General features: G+C 38.3%; 2 protein-coding genes across 6 annotated transcripts in view; both read left to right on the top strand.

Annotated features, from left to right (window-relative positions):
- Positions 1 to 11,396, top strand: part of jupb (junction plakoglobin b) — a 104,856-nt gene extending 93,460 nt beyond the window's left edge. For all 4 annotated transcript variants that reach the window (XM_079878644.1, XM_079878642.1, XM_079878643.1 and 1 more), the window contains exons 10-16: positions 2,193 to 2,345; positions 2,553 to 2,672; positions 3,431 to 3,581; positions 5,322 to 5,443; positions 6,334 to 6,376; positions 9,071 to 9,222; positions 9,341 to 11,396. In XM_079878644.1, the coding sequence (XP_079734770.1) occupies positions 2,193 to 2,345; positions 2,553 to 2,672; positions 3,431 to 3,581; positions 5,322 to 5,443; positions 6,334 to 6,376; positions 9,071 to 9,207 (726 nt within the window). In that variant the 3' untranslated portion in view covers positions 9,208 to 9,222; positions 9,341 to 11,396. The remainder of the gene's footprint in view (positions 1 to 2,192; positions 2,346 to 2,552; positions 2,673 to 3,430; positions 3,582 to 5,321; positions 5,444 to 6,333; positions 6,377 to 9,070; positions 9,223 to 9,340) is intronic.
- A 1,903-nt stretch (positions 11,397 to 13,299) lies between these two features.
- wipf2b (WAS/WASL interacting protein family, member 2b) lies at positions 13,300 to 23,380 on the top strand. Of its 2 annotated transcripts, none has more exons than XM_079878952.1 (8): positions 13,300 to 13,393; positions 14,333 to 14,459; positions 14,597 to 14,729; positions 15,009 to 15,119; positions 17,907 to 18,575; positions 18,665 to 18,868; positions 22,277 to 22,378; positions 22,663 to 23,380. In XM_079878952.1, the coding sequence occupies exons 2-8, from the start codon at positions 14,400 to 14,402 to the stop codon at positions 22,701 to 22,703; spliced, it is 1,320 nt and encodes a 439-aa protein (XP_079735078.1). In that variant the 5' UTR covers positions 13,300 to 13,393; positions 14,333 to 14,399; the 3' UTR covers positions 22,704 to 23,380. The 2 variants fall into 2 exon arrangements, with proteins under 2 accessions (XP_079735078.1, XP_079735079.1); XM_079878953.1 differs by having other exon boundaries at positions 13,308 to 13,393; positions 18,665 to 18,769.
- Positions 23,381 to 23,894: the final 514 nt, after the last annotated feature.

Below are 23,894 nucleotides of genomic sequence, written 5' to 3'. Positions count from 1 at the left end.
CTGTGTGCGTGCGTGAGACAGACTGTCATGTCAGTCATATGTCAGTGTAATTTTAAGATTAGCTGATGGCTATAATGGCCAGTATTTAAAACACGTTTTAAGTGCAGGGCACGTCCAGTTCCCGCGCGCGAGCAGAGAGATTCGCGCTCGCGCATTATATTAATGTAGCCTACTTTCACGCTACAATAATGCGCTCTCGACATTTGACAGGAAAAAAACGCCATAAGTTATGAGGTTACGAAATGTCTTTCTATGTTTGTTTTTCTATCGTCAACGTCAACTTCTCATATTTTTTTTAAATTAATGTCTAAAAATATAAAAAGCAGGATAACCCAAAAAAGGCCCGAGGCCCGGCCCGCATTTTAAGTATGACGTGAAAATTGGCCCGAAGCCCGGCCCTAGGGGCGTAAAAAAGTCGGGGCCCGTCGGGCTCGGGCTGAAATGCAGGGCTCTAATGTAGCTACTTCAGACCAACCCATTTTAGATTTTGCCCGCCCACAAAGTTACTTGCGTTTCAGATCGTTAAAATAGGGCCCTTTAAATGAATGCACCTTTAAGTAATTCAGTGAACCACGAGAGACTGTATTACAATGATTTGACCGAGTAAGAAAAAAACTGTTTATATACAGTATATACACATATGCACACACAGAGAAACGAAATATAAAAATATATATACACACATATATTATGTAAACAAACTTTTATGTTATATGCAATTAATCACAATTAATCAATTTTGACAGCAGTATTTTTTTATCTATTGATTTATTTATTTTTATTTTAATGCAATAAGAATTGTGTACTACAGTCACTGCATTATGATACAATATGATACCACTATTCAATAAAAAGTTACATTCATGAAGAAGAAGAAGAATCAGAATAAATTAATCAGAATGATAATCAGAAAGAATAATATTCTTCCCAGTAATATAGCTATAGCCTAACTGTTGTTGTAGTAGAATGGACCAAATTTATGCATTTATCGTTTGAAATCTGCAGTGAATGTGGTTCATTTAGAGTCAGAACTATTCATTTTAAAATGCCTCTATGTAGAAACCAGACAGTTTCGCAAACAAAATGTGCGAACCTTCTGTACTGTGGATGGGCCATCCCCATCTGGCTGATGGCTTTGGTTGCACCCAGGCAGGGTGGGGAAGACAGATCACTAATGCAACACACATGAATCCCCGATGTCTGGAATGCATTGCATCATGTTTATTCCTCTTCCATTTGGAGAGGTTTCTGGCACTTGACGTGTCTTGCCGTCCCACACTGCAGAGATCCGCTCTATCAGCAGGCGTTCTCTAATCAGCAGAGGAACATTGTGGCCTAATGATGCGTTGTGAAGGAGGCCGTAGGAAATTAAGCGTTTACGCATGACATTTCCACTGAACTACATTGTGGAGTGACAAACAGGTGATTTCACCTACAAAGACTTGCATGTGCATCGATGCATCCATAAACAGATTTACATGCACTTACATCAAGCATCTCAACCTAAACGTTGTATTCAGCTCAATTTTTTAATTAAAAAAACATTTGTGCAAGTAACATCGCTCAGTTGCTCATATTGATGTCAGTTCCTGAGTTTCACTCGCCAGTCAGCACTTTGGGATTTACAAGAGTGAGTCACTTGTTAGAGATGATGACAGCTTTGAGGAATGGACTTACAGTGGAGCTGAACAATGATGAATTCACTACAGTTGTGTTTAGATTTAGGTTATGAATTTTTGTAAAGGTATAGAGGTACAAAAGTGGGTCACGGTTCATTGTGTTTAAGGGAATTTAACTAAACTCATGAGAAAGAAAAATCTTTTTAATATTGTTTTTCATTGACGGCAATACGATTCATAGGAGAGAACATTTTGGGCTTTGTTTCTCAGATTTTTCTCAACAACTGCATTCAGCTTTACCAAGAAACCAACGACTGCAATCAAAATCATGTATCTCAATAAAAGCTCATCAAATCTCCCATCAAATTGATTCAAAACCAAAGTATGTGAGCTACTGTATGTGATCCTTGTTTATTTATTCACTGGTTTTAGGCATTTTAAGAATTTTATTGGAAACCATTGCATTAATCCATTTGTGAGCAGAAGAAAACAATAAGAAAATAATTGAATAAAGAAGTTGCCAAAAAATGTTATGAAGAGTAGTTAATATGCTGTACATTTTTCACACTATAGGCCACAGTGGGGTTGATTCGCAACTTGGCCCTGTGTCCAGCCAATCAGGCGCCTCTGAGAGAATCTGGGACAATCCCTCGACTGGTCAACCTGCTTTTGAAAGCTCATCAGGAAACTCAAAGACATGGCTCAGGGGCCCAGCAGACCTATCAGGTGCATTTGAGGGTTTTTCAACCTGTGCATGGATTTTCCATATATCCTAGTTGGCCTCTTTATTCACCCTCACATATAGGCTGAAGCCTCCAAAGGGAGGTTAAAATACAATTCAATTAGCATCAAGGCCCCATTATTTGGCATAGACCAGGTCCCTTTGGTGTTAGAGTTAATGTTTTCTTCTCACTTTCACTCTTTTTTTCACAGGATGGCGTGCGAATGGAGGAGATTGTGGAAGGCTGTACAGGCGCTTTGCATATACTGGCCAGAGATCCGATCAACCGAGGGGAAATCGCCAGCATGCAGACCATTCCTCTGTTTGTGCAAGTACTGAACCAACTTATGGCATTCCTGGCAGTGAATCTGGTTCATCTGTGTGTGTTGTGATGTGTGGGTGTTGTGGTGCGATGATGACTGCAGGGTGTCTGGCTGCTGTTTGTTTTTGTGCATTTGTCCATGTTTATGTTACACTGCCAGTTTTGGGGAAGCTACTCTTAAAGCTTTCGTTTAAACTATAGTCAAGCTACTCTTTGAAAAAGTAATTCTCTTAAAAAAAACGTCTTTAAAAAACGAAATACCCTTAATGCATAACTATTAGATAATGTAAATTATGATTTAATAAGAGCCAGCCTTTTATGGCACAAAAAAAATGAATAATTTTAATTGGGTCACAGTAATAAAGTTGAATATATTCACGTAAATACAACTAATTAAGCTTAATTTATGTACTGTAACTAAGTTGAAGCAAATTGATAAACAGTAAGTTTTTAAAGTCCCTCTGTAGTCACTTAAACTCATCTTTGATTACCATCTTCCCGACCTCAAATGTTGTGGGCGGGGCTAAGTTCGGCTAACAAAATATTTTAACAAAACTAAAATGTCACAAAAGGACATATGTGCAGGTATTAGTTTTGGTTATATATAAACTGATGAGCCAAAACATCATGACCATTCACAGGTGAAGTGAATATCATTGATCATCATTGAAAATCTAGTGTGTAGAAAATGACAAGCTTTGAATAAAGTGGGTGTGATAAGACAACAGTGAAACCCCTCTCATCCTTTGACTTCCTCTTTCCTGTTAGCTTCTGTACTCATACGTGGAGAACATAAAGCGTGTGTCCGCCGGTGTTTTGTGTGAACTCGCTCTGGATAAGCAGTCTGCTGAGATGATTGACGCAGAAGGAGCATCTGCACCTCTCATGGAGCTCCTGCACTCTCCCAATGAGGGGATTGGTGAGTGACGCCCATCGAGAGAAAGTTTAATAGCACGGCTCATGTTGATAAAACACTGAAATGAGCCATATGTCATTGGACAGATCATAGTCTGTACAAACACAACATTACCACATTTGAAATTGTGCAAACCTTCCTCTTGATTTTACATCAGAGTCCCAGTGGAAGCAAGATGATACAGAATACCGGTAGTACTGAGATACTGTGTTTACAGTACCTTACCAGCTGCTTTCATAAACTGCCATAAACACTCTCTCCTTTATGTGCTTGACAATGACAGTCTGCAATAGACAGAGACTGTCAGAGATGCAGCATGACTTTGGTGTCTTCAACACGTCAGATAAGGAGCAGAACACACAAGAGAAGCTTCAGCTTGCACTGTATCAAATGGCTTTTAGTCTCACAAGCTGAAATTTTCACTTTCAGGAATAAATTTGGTTAGTATTGTAACTTAATCTGGCCAGGAACCATCCATTTAAAATATAAGAAGGTAATCATTATATATACATAAACTATGTAATGCAGTTTAAAAAAAAATAAAAAAACATATTCCCTACACAAAGATTTAGGATTGGTAAGATTTTTGTTTTTGAAAGAATTTTCTTATGCCCAGTGAGGCTGTATTTATTTGATCAAAAATACAGTAAAAACAGTAATATTGTGAAATATTATTACAATTTAAAATAACTGTTTTCTATTCGAATATATTTTAAAATGTCATTTATTCCTGTGACGTAAAGCTGAATTTGCTGAAAAAAATGCAGATAAGTCGCATTTTCTTGTTACATTTAGAAATATTGTAAAATACCAGTGCATAACGTAACTTATAATGGTGTTCATTTAAACAATATTTATTATAAACGCCAAACCTTAACAAATTTATGAAACGAAAGTGACCGTGCATGGAGATGTAACTGTAGAGTTAGCTTTGAGAGCGAAAGATCCCATCCTCCCTTCAGAGCGTCTCCAAAGCCACGCCTCTTTAAACACATGAACACACACAGCAGGGAGCATAACAAAAGCGTCATGAGAGATTGCATTAAAATAACTCAAAACATAACATTACAATAATAATGAACATAACTTAAAGAGCACTGACCTGTACCACCTGACTGCTGCAGATTCATTTCGGAGTTGATAGTGCTGCCATTGAAATGCGTAAATTCAAGTCGCGAACCGCTCCGAGTATAACGTCACAGGTTTCCATCTCTTACAAATTACAGTGGTTATGGCGTGAACGCGGCATAAGCTGGTTGTTTTGGTTCAGGAGGAACTGTAAAAGGTGGCTGCAGTTTCTGTTGTGGCGCTCAGTGACTGACGTCTGTCTAACTCTGCATAGCATAAAACACGCTGATGATGTGCGAGCAGGGTGCGGAAGTATGGAAATACATACGTTGACAGGCAGGTAGGACATTGTATCATTGGATTCGGACCTAATGCAATGATTGGACGAACATTGTATGGTCCTACGCCTTCCACAGACAAGATATATACATATAAATGCATTTAGATCACTTAGTGATTGCTATCAGGATGTGAAGAGACTTTCAACCAGCATAACAAAAATGTTGGAACAAATCACCTACCTTGCTTTTAATGCATTATTTAAATTTTTCACCAGTCTCTCACCAATTTTTCGCATACACCATATTTGCATTCTGCTTCACATGTAGTCCAGAAAGTATGGTAATAATAATATGTAAATAATGATCACATCTCTCATCATTATCTCTTCCTCAGCCACCTACGCTGCGGCCGTTCTCTTCCGCATCTCCGAGGACAAGAGTTCAGACTACAGGAAGCGTGTGTCGGTGGAGCTCACACACTCCCTCTTCAAACATGACCCTGCAGCCTGGGAAATGGTGAATATATGTGTCACTCGCCACACTCTCAGATTACTGGACATCATTTCAATTATGTATGCCATGTCAATTTTTAGCAATCGTAATGAAATAATCATATTGATTTGGCATAACCTTTGAATTATTGAAAATGAATGCAAACCTGAATGGTTAATGCAGCCCTGATATGAGTGTGCATTAATTTCCAGTAATTCAATGTTTCAGTGTCAATTATTTTTTTATTATACAGATATTATATGACCGTCACATGCACATGGATGGTTTTAGGCTTGTGTGTGAAAAAAAAGTGATGTTGGTTATGAGAGAACCATCATTTCTTTGTAGATGCCTCTTGGTTTGATATTTTGTATCTAATGCAATGACATTTAAATACTTTAATACTTTTTGGGCTACTGCATACTACAGGAAAAGTTCATTAAAAATGTACATTTTGTAAATCAACTTTCTTTCTCCCAGGGAACACAAAAGGAGACATTTATAGCATGAATTATCCCTTTACTCTACTTAAGTCTGATTTTTTATTAACATAAAAACCAATTTTTAAAGAAAAAAAGCTTTTAAGAAAGCCACTTAAGCAAACACAGGACAGTCAGTAACAGTTTTTTATGTTTTATTTTTTTCAAACGTTATGCTCTTATGCTCACCAAGGCTGTATTTATTTGGTCAAAAATAGTAATATTATGAAATATTATTACCATTTAAAATAACTATATTTTAAAATGTCATTTATTCCAGCAGCTTCAGTGTCACATGATCCTTCAGAAATCTTTCTAATATGCTGATTTGCTGCTCAAGTATAATATGTTTTAATATTTCAGTGGTATTTACCATATTTCTTTTCTTTATGAAAGAAGCTTTTAATGAATATGTTTGCGTTCTTGTTCTCTCAGGCACATGCTGCCATGCCACTCGACCCTGGATACATACCAGATGGTAAGTCTGGAGCACGTTCGACAGCCCAGCGCATTCACTCACTATCTGTCTGCTTTAGTACGCAACACCGCCTCAAATTGCCTATTTATCCAGCACATCTCGCAGCATTAGAGCGAAGACCATTGAAATAAAATGTCACATGACAAATGAGTTATGGCGTGCGTTTGTGTGTGAGAGAGGGGTCAAAGACGAAAAGATAAAGGGAGACAGTCATTGAATTTGCGTTGCTGTCAGTCCGTTCCGCAAAGTGACAGAATGCTGTGTTCCTCTATAGGGGAACATTAAGTCAGCGGCGGTCCGGCATATGCAACGTGCTTTTCGCTCATTTGAGTTTCGCACAGGTGACTCTAGTATAAGACTGGAGAACTTGTAAATATAAAACAACCTACTAAAAACAACCCAACCTGTTGTGGATATTTTACACACTGATGCTGTTCAGCCATAAAGTCTGAAGCACGTCCCATAGTTTGTAAGAACTCACTAAAAACACCTTGACAAAAACGCACTCACGATGGAAGTTTAAAATAAATGTGTAAGGTAAGCATAATTCTTTCAATTATACTTAAAATACTGAAGAAATGTCATGACTGTAAACTAATTCAGAATTAAAATGTAAGAATGATTCTGTTGAAATAATTATCATTTTATGATGAATAATGAAGATGCTATTTCATGGAATGACCCAAAAAAGTCTATAAATTATAGTGCATGTTAAATGAAAAAATTATAACACCAGCAAAAGCATGTGACCATTAGTGTAACACTACCTTTTCATGAAATGTATATTTTTTATTTTTAATATTGGTCGAAGCCCACAGTAATCGATTGTCGAGTTCACGCGCATAGGTTTAGTTACCTATGATCACGCGCGTGAACTCAATAATCGATTACTGTGGACTGTGAACAGGAAGAAAATACAGGTATGTGCGCTGGCTGAATTAACATCACTTTATTAATATCTTTTACATCTACTGCAGTCAGATTTTAAGATCTTAACAAGGATGTTAAGAGGCTAAAAGCAGGTTTAAAACTTGCCCCATTGAAGTCAACAGGGTGCAAATATTAAAAAGAGGATAACACGGTGTAGGCAACACAGATTTTTGTCGTTGTTCTCTGCACTGACAGCACTCCAAATTTACAAAAAAATGAGCTCAATGTTAAAATTGACCGGAGTTCTCCTTTAACACTAATCTTTGATTACCAAAATGACATATTAAAAGTTTTTTCCTTGAAAAAATGTCTTAATGCCTTAAAATAACTTGGATTTTACACCCTTGCCTCATTTAGTATATGCGGTTCTTTAAATATGCAAATGAGTCCCGCCTCCACTCACTCACACCGGGGACACGTTCAAGCTCAAACCGGTGCACAACGTTTTGCTACCGTTTCCGGGTTGAACGACATGTTTCCTGGAAACGGATACGTTTTCTCTTGTTTGGTGGGTGTGTCAAAAATCTCAGCCCAATCAGCAGCAACATGTATATAAACCACGCGGTATTAAAGAGACAGCTCACACAATGGGTCCAAGTAAAGTCGTTTACACAACAATTGAGATTTTAGAAGACATGTTTGTCTTCTCGTCCTGAAATGCGAGGCAAATGTTGGATCACAATAATTAGGAACCACAGTTTCCACAAATCCCTTCACTCGATTGAGATGTTCTCTTTAATTCTGGACGGCAAGGGCAGTGACTGTAACATCGCGCGTATTTTGCAGTATTAAACACGTACTTATACCGATTTCATCAGGCTTCGAAAAAGAACACAAAGAATGGCCTTCTCAGCTGCCATAGTTGCAACTCTTGCGTCATCAGAACGGTTTTCAACGCACCACTGTTTCCGTTTAAAAAAACGTTTTGCAACTTTTTGTCGGGGCTGAACGCAGCCCTGTTCAGAGATCCGCTCGTTGACGATCACACGTTGACGTGATTGGTTACAAGGTAGTCTGTGACCTCAGAAACACCAGCGATTTCAAACCGCGTTTTTGAGACCGTCTTTGGTACATTCAAAAAATGTATATTTTTTGTTAAAAAAGTGAAAGTTATTTTTAAATGGTATTTTATTTTTGTAAAATGTATTTATTTTTATTTATTACTATTTTAATATTTTTATTGACATTTTTCTTTTACAAAAAATATGAATTATGTTATATAATTTGAATACTTAAATATTACATTGCATGATTAAATGTGATCATTTTTTATCTGTTGTTTTAAAAAAATAATTTTATCAAGTAACGTTACATTAATTAGTAATTATTAGCTGTTTTCTACTAATTAAATATATTATGAGATAATTGAATATTGTCATTAGTATAATTAATACATTTATTAAAACTATTGAAATATGTTGTGTTTGACATGCATATATATATATATATATATATATATATATATATATATATATATATATATATTTTAATTTTTTTTTTGCATAGAATGACTTTAGAATGAATTTATATAAAATATATTATATAGTATGTATGTATATATATATATATATATATATATATATATATATATATATATATATATATATATATATATATATATATATATATATATATATATATTATTTTGTGTTTGCACATGATGACTGTAACTTGAATTTCTCTCTCTCTCTCTCTCTCTCTCTCTCTCTCTCTCTCTCTCTCTCTCTCTCTCTCTCTCTCTCTCTCTCTCTCTCTCTCTTTCAGATCTGGATGCAGTGTACCCTCCATATGGCTACTCTGATATACCCATGGATGGCCTCCCACTGGACGCCGAGCTACATGAGCAATACATGCCAGAAATGACCTATGACCCTCGACAGGTGTACCCAAATCCTCTTTAACAACACTGCCAGCAGGTTAGCTTGCACGCGTCTCTAGTTGTGGATTAACTCGACATTATCTCTGTCTTAAGATTTTGAGCCATCGTTTATTTTCCCTGAATAACATAAATCACAACAAAGATGTTCCCGTCAGTCTTCAGGTCAAATGAAGTGGGCGAAGGTGGAGACTACAAAACGGTTTGTTCCCTGCAAAAGACTTGGACCGGGGGGCCTGAACTGTGCAGCGCTCGAACGAAAGAAGAACAAAACACACGACTTGCTTTAGTTCACCACCGGTCTGTTTGTGATGTGAACTCTAAGCACTGCCTAACTCATCTTGTTATCTTGTGCTACTAACAGAGTGACAAAGCCTAAAAGTGTGGTGACGCGATAAGCATGTGGTCATAACATGTACATTTTGTACTTTATATTGTTTGTCCAAAGATCTCCACTCCGTCCTAGAAAATGTAGCATAGCTAGCTAGCGGCTCAGCCACACGAGGGTCCGTTTTCCTTTGCGTTCTGTGTATTTGTGATGCTGAGGCATTGCTACTGAGTAGAAAAAAAACGAAAAGCAACAAAACATACATCTAAAAAGAGAAACCTGTTTGTATTTTCATTATTGATATGTTGTCCTGCAAACCTCTTCTAACAGGTGGTCAAAGGCAGGTTTTCTTCATTTTCTTCATACAAACGTTTGCATTATGTTTAAGAGACAAACTGATATTCAGTTGTAAGGAAATGCTTGTGGCGTATGATTTCATGTAAAGATCATATGAATTTTGGGAGGCATTTATGGATGATGGATAGTAACTGTGAAGGGTCATTATTCACAGATATAATATTACCCTGTATATGGCTAACATATTTGGACACCAATAACTAACAAACCAGTAAAAAAAAAAAAAAAAAGACCATATTAATGCCAATGGTTTTCAAATTAAATTCTAAATAAGCACATACGAGTGTCCAAATATATTTGGCTATACATGTTTTTTCTTCGTTTATTTTCTGTAAATTATTATTATTATTATTTTTTTTAATAAAAAGAAAACACTGCTATGATACAAAAACATTGTAAATCCAAAAATAGTAATAGGATTCATACATTTAGAAGTAATTCAATAAGTAATAATGTTATGATGTATGCCCACTTTTGTTTTAGAGAATTTTAGAGAAATCAAATACACAGTGACTCTATGAAGTGATGTTTTGTTTTTCTTTCAATGCTATTAATGTAACAGGGTACATTTTTAAAGGGTCACGATGTCATCATTCTGAATGAGATTTAATTGTTTTTCTCGTACAACAATCAATAGCTTTGTTATTTTGATTATGCTCTGGTATAATCCTGTTCATTAAGGCTGAACACGTTATACCGTTTCACAAAGGAACGATTAGCAAAGGACATTATAATTCATAGTTTTCATAGTTAATCCCACCTTGCAATTTTAAGGTTATGCATTCCAGTCTTTCAATTCAAAATGATTACTACACTGCTCTCTGAAACACTTTATTCTGATTGGTCGGTTGGTCTTGATGACCTCGTCAAGATTGGTTGACTACATTATCCTGACTTGTTTACTCTAGAATATTCGCTCTCTTTATATAACATCCCTTAGACTTTAAATATTTTTTATACAAATACTATATTGTTTTACATCATTGTACATATTGCACATCTTGTTTTGAATGACATGCTGAAGTGTATAGTCATAAGACTGATTATGATTGCCATATGCAAGGGATCTTGCACATTTGCATTTATTTGAAAGGCATTACAATCTGTGTGAAGTGTGATTGCTGATTGATGAAATTACAGTAATTGTCAAGCATCATTCATTTACTGTAACTGTAGTGGAGAATTTTGCTTCATAACTACAAATCTGCCTGCCATCTGTTGGTATATAAGGAACACGTCTGTGCCAAAAGTAGTTATATTGAAAAAGACTATTCTGGTACAGTTGCCCCTGTTATGCTCTTTTTTTTAACAACATCTAACAGAATTATTCTGCATATTCAGTGGTAACTGCACTCCTGATGATGCTGTCATCATAAAGTAAATCATTTCAACATTCCCATCTGCAAGGAAAAAAAAACATGCACGGAATGTCAACAGGAAGTTACAGTGGATATGCATTTTTACGGAACATTTTTAGTTTGACAGTATTTTTTGTTTTCAAATAAATAAACTGAATTATATTAACTGTCTCAGCTAATTGACTTTCATTCAAGGTGAAGCAACTATAATCATGAATTTTAGTACCACGAAGACAAAATGTTCTTGTGTCATAATAATTTGAATGACGACTCTTTGAGTGATCACGTGTTGGGACCATGTCTGTGTTCCCACAGCCCTATGTTCCCACAGCCTTATGTATCCCCATTTCTCCCTATCCCTGTACCAGCACAAAAACACTTAAGCACTAAAACTTACCCTTCATAGGGGACTAGGGCTTAATTAGTTAACATACCTAAACCTACCCCTCACTTGGCGCTTCCTGCTTAACTAAGTTCGGGGGACGGGGGGGGGGCGGGGGGGGGGGGGACGGGGGGGGGGTTAAATGAGAGAACATAGGACTGTGGGAACATATGGTTGTGGGAACATAGGGCTGTGGGAACATAGGGCCTAATTTTCTAAATTTTCAGTAAAAAAAAAAATTCTTAGAAATGTGGGAACATATGGCCGTGGGAACATAGGGCTGTGGGAACATAGGGCTGACCCCCAGAGGCCGATCATGAATGTTATTGAGGTTGAGACAGTGAGGGACATTTATGCATACCTTCTTCATCGGATTTGCATTCACTCAAGTTATAATTAAATATATCAAAGTCAGGAAAAAAAAAGAAGCTAATTATTTACAGTAGCCTACCAAATAAATCTTAAAGAACTATTGACACTTTATTTTCTTGTTCTGTCAGTACAATGTCTTTTGATATGTTTTGCTATTTGGCATCCAAGTTATAACTGTGCAGTTAGTGCACATAGACCTATGACAGACAGTAATAATGAATATATAGTCGAATAACTCATATAATTTATTATAGCACCACCACGCGTCAGTTTAGGGCACTCCCGGGATTTGAGTTTTTTTATTTTATTTTATTTTTTTATCATTATCATAAAACAACTAGATGTATATTTCCTGAATTAAATACCAGTGTGCAGCTATAGGAGAATCTTCCTTTATTGGTTTTATTGAGATTATTTTAACAGACGAAGCAAAACTGCAACTGAACTTGACAGTTAATGATCATATAGGCCTATGGATTTTGCAATCAGTTGACACAATGATGGGAATATGATATCATGATCATAGGCACTTTCGTTATAAAGCAAATGATCTGCGGAAGGTGCTCCTCAATAGGACTGACTCCATTCAGACATTAGCCTTTTTATATTGCACATTTAGCCAACGCAAGAAAACATCATATTATGACACACATATTAACACACACACACACACACACACACACACACACAGAGACAGAGAGAGAGAGAGAGAGAGAAGAGAGAGAGAGAGAGAGAGAGAGAGAGGGCAAGATTTGAAATGGAATGCCCAGTAAATCTACAGTAAATCAGGACAGCATTAAAATAATAAGTTAACATAACATAATTTTCTTTCCAATATTTTTAAAGTATTTTAAAAATTCTCAAAAAATCATAAATAAAGGTTTTACATTTCTTCCATGTATATGTATGAATTATTTACCCAAACAGAGGTAAGAGTTGAGATATTTACCCAACACAATTAGGCCCTACCATGTTCTGAAAACAAGAGGATTCGATATGATGTTCACTGAAAGTAACATTTAAATTAAACATTTACACACAGAGTAGACAGATACAACACATTTTAATTAAGTAATCATGCTTTAAGATAAATTTACAAGCAATTTTAGCGAAGAATGATAAAACAATTTGGCAAAAAAAAAACAAAAAAAAAAACAGGGTTTAATAGAAACAATAAAAGAATAATCACAACAATTCATCAAATGTTCTGCCTTAAGTTCGTTATAATAAAATATAATAAGTTCGTGTAATAAAAATAGCCGCTTTTAAAATCAATAAACAGTATGAAATGAAGACATACAGTCTGTGACGTAATTTCCTGTCCAAACGGGTGAGCAAATCAAGGCGATTGACGCGCGAGATCATGGATGATGGGATCCCGGTTTGCGAAATCATCGGACATTGCTGAAAAAAAGTAGGCAAAAACATTGCATTACTTCCTCAAATAAGCACATTAAATCAGTTTCGAACAAACGGAACATTTTCTTCACGCACAGTCGGAAACGTCTTGACGTGATGGACGCACCTGCCAAGCGCGAGGCCGAGCTAAGCTATGGCTAAAGTCGAGCTCATTCACAATCAAATAGAAATGCAAATAAAGAACGAGACAAGGATTTCAATTTCTTTTGACGACCGTCATTTGACCGATAGTCATCAAAATGAACTGAAAATAGTATACGGGTTTACCAGCGTAGACTGCAGGCCGTGTTGTTTACATAGACAATCAATGTTCATCACTGTTTCAATGGCTACACTCATTTATTGTACAATAAACTAATAACTTTTTGCCGTCGTGGGCATGAGAATTACGGAGATCATTTATAAATGTGGTTTTTTTACAGTAATAAGTGTAGTTTTTACGGGTTTGTTTTCTAAAACACCAGACAGGCATCATCAGAAATCCTGATAAGAATCCGCTAAGGTGAAGCCTTCAGCTGTCAGATATTATATTTGCTCCAGTGTGTGTGTTTGTCAAATTGTTTACTTGTTAAATAAGAAATGGAGCAGGATATGGACATTTTCTGCTCTGTGAACTCAGACAGAATTCATGTATATGCGCCGCTTTACAGCAGTTATGAATGGGAACATGCTTATGAATCACATATTTGTGAATGTCAACGTAAATAGTTTAAAAAGTATGTAGAATATTCATTATGCAAAAGTGTAGAGAAAACATGACTGGTTTTGAGTTTGAGGTTACATGTGCATTGCGTTGTGTTACTGTATTATATTCTATTGTTCGAAGGTTTGGGGTCAGTAAGATTTTTATGTGGATTTGAAATAGTGTATGTGTGTCTGTGCGTATATATATATATACACACACACACACACATTACTTATTTTGTTTCATTAGGTAACTGTCTTCATGAAGTTTTAAGTGTCACACACACTCAGCTGCAAACACCGGACACAGATCCAAGATGCCCATTCCTCCCCCTCCACCCCCAGGTGGACCCCCTCCTCCCCCCACCCTTAGCCAGGTAAGTACTCTCTAGATGCCTGGTAACTTTACTGGGGACTGTAAAACCAAAATGTTAAAAATATTCACAGCGAGCACATCGCAAATTTCACCAGGCTCTGTGAACCCGTTCACAAAAGAAATACACTTTTCCCACAGGCAAACACAACCCCTCCTAAGCTGAACCGAGATGAAGCGAAGGGCCGAGGGGCGTTGCTTTCTGAAATCTGCAAAGGGTCCAAGTTGAAGAAGGTTGGCGTTGTCAGTGACAGGAGTGCACCGATGATCGAGAGTAAGTGGAAAAACAGCTGAGAATAGCTTGACTTTGAGAGCTCAGCATATTGATAGGCTTTTATCTCTCAAGGTTTTGTTTATGCACACATTAAACTTCAACAGTCAATGTATTTATTTACCTAAATGTATAGTTCACCCCAAATTTAAAAGTGTGAAATACTCAAGATGTGATTTGTTCTCATCTTACACTACCGTTCGAAAGTTTGGGTTTGGTAAGATGAACAGTAGTGTAAGCTTTCAATGTGATCCATCATTGAATTGTTTTGTGTTTTTTCAGAGCCGAAAGGAAGCAGCGGAAGCGTGTCCAGCGGTGGAGGGTCTTCTGCACCGGCCCAGCCAGTGGGAGGGCTGTTTCAGGGTGGCGTCCCAAAATTGCGACCTGTAGGAGGTGTGTGGTTGTTAAAAATGTATTTAAAGGAATAGCTCACCCAGAAATTGAAATGGTTTGCGCACCCTTTGTTGTATGCTATATGCAGTTGGTGCACAAAAGGATATTCGAAGGATCTTTACTTCACTTACAGTTAGGGATGGACCAACGTATTACGTTTATGTTCATCCCTAATCCCCTGTCATGTTTCACACAAAACAAAACTCTGGAGCAGATACTAATGGCTAGTATGGCAGGGCCGCTTAATACGAGTCTGCACATTTTCAGCAACAGTATTAGAAATGGCGATGTCCATAACATTGGGAAGTTTTATCACAATTGATAGTGTGTTATTAAATAAACGAGTCCAATCGAGGAGTGAGTTCATCCATCAGATATTTTAAACAACCAAACAAAGACTTTAAATGCTTAGTAACCGAGTGCAGAGAGTATGTTTGAACCGGTCGCCTCGGGATCTGCGGAGGAACGCAAATCATTTCTCCGTCTCCGTGAATAAACTAAACCCATCATGATTATACAGTTCACTGTCGATTAGGGTTTAAATCGGCCTTTATGTGATTAAAGTCGAGTCGACTAGTCGCTGAAGATGTCATTAATGAACAAATGAGCCTGAACATCGAGCTGAGACTCAAGTGCAGGTTAGCCTTGTGCACACTATGGCATATGACACAGCGTTGCCCACAAGACTATTGCTCCTACATAACAGCATCTCTCTACCACTAGTGAAGATGTGGGTTTTTGTTACAAAGAAATATATGCTAGACTTTTCTGTTTCAGTTTCTAAGTATGCATTTAGTATGCATTTATTTGTCATTTTAACTTTTGGAAACAGCTTGAATGTGAACTTCAAAGATTACTTATTTTGTTGCACCCTCTATAGGCCATGATCAGCGACTAGTCGACGTCAAGTTTAAAGCTTCATGGCAGAGCATTAAAGTCAACTAGTCTGTGCAACCCCTACTGTGGTTCTCGCAATATATGACTTGGCAGACAACTAGTTGTCCAAGACGGTGCCGTTCATATGGAGCGAATTATGTGCCATAATTTAACAAACAAATCCAGCATTTTGCAAACAAACTCAATCTACTTCGCAAAGGAAAACTCGACTCGCAAACAAACTCGATCCGCTTTGCAAAGGAAATCTCGACTCGCAAACAAAAAGAAACCAATGTGCAAGCACAAAGGTCACAAATGCGTCCAGGCAGATTTTCTCACAAATACGTCCAGGCAGATTTTCTCACAAATGCAGTTGAGCAACTTCCTCTTCTAAAACAGTAGATGGCGCTAAACTATAGGCTAATTTAGTGCTAGTCTCCCAGGAGAAGCACTGATTTGAAACTTGCCTTTGCCTACAGCTGAGGAAAATGACCGGTGAACGGGTGTGTTTCTGTCTTATTTGATCTATAATTAACCTTTTTGAGGTTTTCTCTTGCCAAACGTTTATTGCATACCTAGACAGAAATCCACATTAGCACTTAGTAGCACTTCACTCTCTAGGATCGGGGAATCTATAAGCTGAAAGCTCTGCCATCTTGTTGCTTTTTGTCATTTTTTTCTGCATCGGACTCATGCGAAATTACTAAATTAGTGATTATGTCTACACTTGAATGAATCTATTTCTTTCGTTCTCCATAAATTAATGAGAACATTTAATTTAATTGAAAGGAGGCTCCCACTTATTTATTTATTTAGCCTAGTTGGAATTCAGTCAGCTTAACAATTAATGTAATAAAATAATTAATGAAAAAAAAAAAAAGAAAAAAAAAAACAATATACAATTGTTTCTTATCTTGCCTGTGACGTAGCCTATGCAGTGCCCAAATTATTATTTTGGACACACAAATGAAACCCGCCGCTCAATTAAATGAAATGTTCTCATTCATTTATGGAGAACGAAAGAAATAGATTCGTTCAAGTGTAGACATAATCACTCATTTATGGTGCTAATGTGGATTTCTGTCTAGATATGCAATAAACGTTTGGCAAGAGAAAACCTCAAAAAGGTTAATTATAGATCAAATAAGACAGAAACACACCCGTTCACCGGTCATTTTCCTCAGCTGTAGGCAAAGGCAAGTTTCAAATCAGTGCTTCTCCTGGGAGACTAGCGCTAAATTAGCCTATAGTTTAGCGCCATCTACTGTTTTAGAAGAGGAAGTTGCTCAACTGCATTTGTGAGAAAATCTGCCTGCACGCATTTGTGAGAAAATCTGCCTGGACGCATTTGTGAGAAAATCTGCCTGGACGCATTTGTGAGAAAATCTGCCTGGACGTATTTGTGAGAAAATCTGCCTGCACGCATTTGTGACCTTTGTGCTTGCACATTGCTTTCTGTTTGTTTGTGAGTCGAGATTTCCTTTGCAAAGCGGATCGAGTTTGTTTGCGAGTCGAGTTTTCCTTTGCGAAGTAGATTGAGTTTGTTTGCGAGTCGAGTTTTCCTTTGCAAAGTAGATTGAGTTTGTTTGCAAAATGCTGGATTTGTTTGTTAAATTATGGCACATAATTCGCTCCATACGTTCATTCAGTGCCAGTTTGTTGAGAATGCGGTTGTGAGTCCTGAAAATGTGCAGGTGTCAGTTCAGTTATAGAATGGGGTTGTCACGCTCGTAAAAAACAAAGACCTGTATGAACGCAACCCTATGAAGCGGTGCTGCCTTACTAGCCATTAGCACCTGCTCTAGAGTTTTGTTTAGGATGTGTTGTTCCAGCCCTACTTACAATTCTTATCATACAAGCTACAGATCCATTTTGAAGTGCCCTGCTTGAATCAGTTGTGCTGTGTTGCAGATGGTTCTTCAGGCAGATCTGTGTTGCACCCTCCTAGCACTCGTTCTGCTGCCCCACGGCCACCCGGCAGTCACGATGACCCCGACAGTTCCTCTCAACAGGCCTCTCCTACAGAATCTGGCCGTTCCCAGAGACCGTCCCTGCCTGATCTTTCTCATTCCCCTGGTGGAGGCAGCAGCCCCTCTACAGGCATGAAGCACAGCTCTTCTGCCCCACCTCCGCCACCCCCAATGTCTCGGCGTGGAAACGCTCCTCCTGCCCCACAGCAGAAGGCCACAGCTGCCTCGTACAATCGAGAAAAGCCACTTCCACCGACTCCGGGTCAGCGAGGACCCTCTCCAGCACCGACGCGTGAAAACGCACCACTTCCACCAGTGAAACCACCTCCGTCACCCGTGAGCAACCGCTCCTCTTCTTCATCCTCCTCTTCCTCCCTGGCCCCGCCGCCACCCCCGTACCGTCAGCAGTCTGTGGTTTCCAACGGCCCCTCCAGTCCTGTGAATGAGGCTGCCCCTGAACTTCCCCAGAGACACAACTCGCTCAGCAAGAAGCCTTCAGCGGGTGGACACACACCGACACGTGGGCACGCGCCTCCTCCCCCACCGTCACCCAGCCCACAGGCTGCCAGACCCCCTCCTCCAGCACGAGAGCCCCCGGGACGAGGAGCAGGTGAGGTCTAGAGTCTGAGAAAATAGTTGCTGTGAGAAAGTCCTCTAATTGTAATTATAATTATCTACGTTTTCTACATCCTTAATCAGCCCCTCCAGTTCCTGGGCAGCCGTCACGGAATGGCCGGGATGCTCCGCCACCACCGCCGCCTCCGTATCGGACACACGGTAGCACCTCAGATGTCCCGAGCCGAGGCAAGCCCCCTCCTCCCCCCTCCCGCACACCAGCTGGACCCCCGCCCCCTCCCCCGCCTATCCGCAATGGACACACTTCCATTTCCCGTTCCTTTGTAGGTGAGTCCTTCAAGCTCACTCTCAACCCACACCTGCAGTCTCACCCGCCCTCACATGGTCATTTCAACATCCTCCGTTCATCTAGAGAGGATGATGATCTAGCGCTGCACTGGTCTCGTAGGGCAAGTAATGGTTCCCTCCTGTGCTCTGAAACTCTCTCACATTGGCCCTTCTTTATTTTTGAGCCCTGGTATTGTGCCACAGGTGATACAAAACGCATCCACACTTTGTGTTAAACATGTTAAGAAGGTAAAAATATTCAGATTTATTTTCATATTTTAAAAAAAGTAACTCATTAGCAAGTTCACGGGTATCTGCAGTTGCAGAACAGCTGTTACTGAATAATCTCATATTCAGCGTATGTCGATGCTAATGATACTTGCATCAATAATTAGGCTTGATGGCTTTGAGACAATCTAGTGGCATTATCAGTACGGATGCACAAAATGTCGGTTACCAAAAAATTTCGGCCAAAACAGCTTTTTTTGGCTTCGGGCCGAAAGGCTTTTAGAGGACCGAATCAGTGACCAAAACAGAAGTTTAATTAGCGCTTCTTCGATGGCACATTTTGACGGTGTTCACTGTTCAGCGTCTATTTCGTGCACACAACATGGATAAGCTACAACAGTTAAACTGTGTGGACACACTCTGGATTGACAATATTAATTTCTCGATTTTATTTGGTAATGATATGGTCTCTTGAATCTAAAATCTTTTAGTCTGTGTCGTTTTCTCTTGATGCGCTGTGTGAACAAAACTTCACTAAATATTTGAAGCACGCCTGCCATTCAATTATTGCAAAATTCTGTCAATTTCATTTCAAAATTCAAACAATGAATGTCATTCTTGAGCTCTTTTATACGGAGTGACAGATCACTCAGTTTTAGTGGCAGCACGGATCAAGAGCACGTGAACCGATCATCTCATCCTCACTTCACTAGTTACAGCACGAAATAAACATGGGCGAACAAACACCAGAAGGTATGTTGAAAGACATTACAACTTACAGAAATGAATCCTATCTCATGTAATCGCTCAATCAGTGTTTTACCCAGTGAAAGACTTCAATGAAACAGCTTGTAGGCTACACAATGTCAGATTTACCTCAAGAAAGCTATTCAATGTCCATAAACTCATTAGTTAGCAAGATAAATAACTTGCTAAATATATGCACTCTATAAATTCATTATATTTTTACTTGACCTGTTAATGGCTTCATTATTTAACGCATGTTTGAATAAATCTGTCATGAAAACAAGTTATTACAGTTATTAAAAAGTTTGGTCCCACTTTACACTAAGTGGCGTTAAGTACCATGTACTTACATACAAAAAAAAAGTACAATGTACTTATTGTGTTCATGTTGTATTGTAAAACACTTTTGCTGCTATTGAGGTGTGTTACGGGTAAGGTTAGGGACAGGTGTGGTGTATTGGGTAGGTTTAAGGGTGAGTTAAGGTGTAAGGGTAGGGCCAACTGTGTAATTACAAATGTAATTACATAAATTAATTACAGCTGTAATTACATGCAGGAATTTTTAAAATGCAAGTACAATGTAAAAACATGTAGTTACACAATAAGTACATTGTATCAAATTATTAATTTCAATGTTAGTACATAGTACTTCAAGCCATTTAATATAAAGTGGGACCAAAAGCTTATATAAAAACTGCCTTATATGTACAATTTAAATGTTTTTACAACTCAGTTTTAGCTATTTGAGTGTTGATTATTAAATAAGTTAATGGATTATTAATTAATTTATTTTCGGTTTTGGTTTTCGGCCAAGTGCATCGTGAATCTTCAGTTTCAGTCCAGAATTTTCATTACGATGCTTCCCTAATTATCAGGCATGTGGTCACTCATTCTAATATCATCCATAATGCAATCCAGTGGTTTGTCATGCCCAATCTAATTGAGTATAGATGTTGTTGGCACTTATATTTTAGACTTTTAACAGACACTTTTATCCAGAGAAACTTACAAAAGGACTTTCCATCACATGAACATTATGAAAATATTTATATATTTTTTTATTCATTAAAGGAGAACTCCGGTCAATTTTAACATTGAGCTCATTTTTTTGTAAATATACTGACAGCACTCCAAATTTACAAAAAAATGAGCTCAATGTTAAAATTGACCGGAGTTCTCCTTTAAGGCCGTGACACGCCAAGCTGACATCAAAAAACTAGAGGCGATGGAAGCTGACTGTTGTCGCCTAGCACCGGCTGCGCTTGAACACACTGAAAATCCCACAAGCGTGTGTTCTGCGCCTGTAAGGAAATATCTGTGTATATCAGCAGGTATAAAAAGTCTATCATTCAAAAAGGAAACCCAAACTAGGACTGCAGATATGCAAACTGTGAACAAAGCAGCCCTTGCTTACCATTCTGAATTTCAGTCATGCTGATCACTTTCTTCATTCCAGGCGGCTCATGTTATGAAAATATTTGTGTATTGGAATGCTCAGGTAGATGACGTAAAATTAAAACAGCCTTCTGTCTCGTTCGCATAACTGAGCGGCCAATCAGAGCGATCTCTCTCACCGGCGGCCCCAACGCTGATTCAACATGCTGAATCCGGTGAACTGCAGCCGACGTGAGCCCTCACTGCGAAAACTAGCCCGACAGCTCTGGTGTGTCACGGCCCTTGATGCAGTTGGTTTTGGCCAAACAAAGTGACATAAAAATTAGGAAACATTTGAAGGTGGTTGAACATAAATGAGCCAACCAAATTGTTTGTGTTACATGTTTAAAGGTTTTATTGGAAAAGCTGCTGTATAAAGCTTTCCACATTTCTGCTACAGTTAAATACAATTTACGCTATTAAAAGAATAATTATGAGATGACCTAGACTAGTACTACCATTCAAAAGTTTGGGGTTGGTAAGATTTGTAAAATGTATTGGAAAGAAGTATCTTATGCTCATCAAGGCTGCATATATTCAAGCAAAAATAATATTACAATTTATGAAATAACTGTCTTCTATTTAAGAATTTTGAAATGAAATTTATTCCTGTGTTGGTAAATCTGAATTTTCGGTCTTCAGTGTCACATGATCCATCAGAAATCATTCTAATATGATGATATTTGCTGCTCAAGAAACATTTCTTATTATTATAAATGTTGAAAACAGCTGTTCTGTTTAACATTTTTGTAGACGCCATGATACATCAAAATAACAGCATTTATTTAAATAGAAATCTCTTGTTACATAATAATGTATTTTCTGTAACTTTTGATCAATTTAATATCCTTGCTGAATAAAACTTAATTTATCAACATAAATTAAAAACTTACTGAACCCAAACTTTTGAATGCAATTGTACATTATTTAAAATATCAAATGTAAAGTGATACTGCTCTCTCTGAATACCCTTTAATTTTCTTTCATCTCTTTCAACAGATGATTTTGAGTCCAAGTATTCTTTTCATCCTCTGGATGACTTCCCTCCTCCAGAAGAGTATAGACATTTCACTAAGATATACCCAAGCAAAGCTAACAGAGGTAAGTCTCAGGAAAATGAACAGTTAGATCTAGCAATTTGTTTCAGAACCACGCAGGCTTTAACAAATAAATGTAATGAATCCCACAATGAGCATCCTTTGATCTTGTGTGCTTTCATGAGTTGGTGTAGATGCACCAGACCTGCTGCGTGCTTTTCATCTTCAGTTTGCTGAATGCATTTGCCTGATGGCTATGAACTAGTGCTTATGCAATGTCTACAGGGAAGAATACTGTGATTGTGTGCTCTGAGCTTGGACTCATACATGTGTCTGTTTGTTTGGCAGTAATGAGAGGAGCCCCTCCTTTGCCACCTGTTGGGAGGTAAACACTGTGACCAGTCGCTCGGGCTGCATCGGCGACGAGGGTTCTTCACACAGACCCATACGCTCATAAACAGACAATCTCACATGCACATCTAAAGACACAAAGCTTGCACCTTATTAACATCCATTCCCCCATCGGATAACATTCCTCTACATTCAAGCAAGCTCCATCGCATCACTTTTGTCCTGCGCGGAGGCTCGTCTTCTCTCAGAAAAGAGTGCGATGAGGGAAAGTTTTGCATCCCACCATCAATAATGGCCCACTTTATTTTTCTCCCTGACATTTCACTTAGGTAGCACTGCACATTTGGTTTAATGTGCACCGAGAGCTAGCAGAAGTGTAATGGCGTCCGAGCCTGTGTGTAGGTAATGCGTAGCACTTGAGATGGGAAGCGGAAAGCGTGTCCCTGGAAAATGTCTTAACTACCAAGTCATGTTAAATGTTTTGTTGTTGGTTTTCTCTCTCTCAGTCGCTGCCCCATGTTATGCACTGTGAATAACGCGAGTCGTATAGCTGAGTGTGAACTGAACTGTAAAACTGCTACTGCTTTCGATTTTTGTTCGTTTTTGTCTTTTGTCCTGGTCGTGCCCCTTTTCAGGGAACAGCCATTACCTTTAAGTTCTCTCAGGGGGTTTGTTGGACTTCATTACCCTCCGGTAAGTTGAAACAGGTCCAAAAGTGCCAACAGATGCTCTGCCATTAATAAATCAGCACGGCTCCTTCAGCTGTAAAACGGATCCTCCTTTGGGAACCGGTAGTTTTCACTGTTTGTTCTTAAGATGAACCAGTTTTTATTTCAGGTTTGAAGTTGTCGTCCAGCAATACTCCTCACATTTTTCACCTGCATTGTGAATCGTGGCTTCCCTGTAATTTCCCTGTTACAGGACGGCACAGCTATGCCACTTTACGTTTGTGACCTGGTTGAAAGCGAAACTTGTCCACAAGCTGCCTACCGACTGGTTTTGCATCAAAGACTGCCTTTGAGCGAAAATCGCAAGCGTTTTAACCGTTACGGAACTTGATTAAGTTCAATGCATGCTGCTTTTTCGGACAGACCTCCAATATAAACCTTGAGTGTATTTGCATGTAAAGCTGCAACATGTATTGCTTCATTTTCTTCTGTTTTTTAACAGTGCATCTGCTGTTTGGATGACAGGACCATAACTAAGGGTACTGGAACGGGGGTCTTATA

Source organism: Squalius cephalus, assembly GCF_949319135.1.
Source record: "Squalius cephalus genome assembly, chromosome: 8".
In the NCBI taxonomy this organism is placed as follows: domain Eukaryota; kingdom Metazoa; phylum Chordata; class Actinopteri; order Cypriniformes; family Leuciscidae; genus Squalius; species Squalius cephalus.
Note: the sequence above shows the minus strand (reverse complement) of the source record. Positions and strands in the feature narration are given on the sequence as shown.

Excerpts from the sequence above, each read along its gene's own strand:
- wipf2b (XM_079878952.1), top strand. The coding sequence starts at position 14,400 with ATGCCCATTCCTCCCCCTCCACCCCCAGGTGGACCCCCTCCTCCCCCC. Across the intron at positions 14,460-14,596 it reads CTCCCCCCACCCTTAGCCAG|GCAAACACAACCCCTCCTAA; the intron begins GTAAGTACTCTC and ends CTTTTCCCACAG. Across the intron at positions 22,379-22,662 it reads CCCAAGCAAAGCTAACAGAG|TAATGAGAGGAGCCCCTCCT; the intron begins GTAAGTCTCAGG and ends TTTGTTTGGCAG.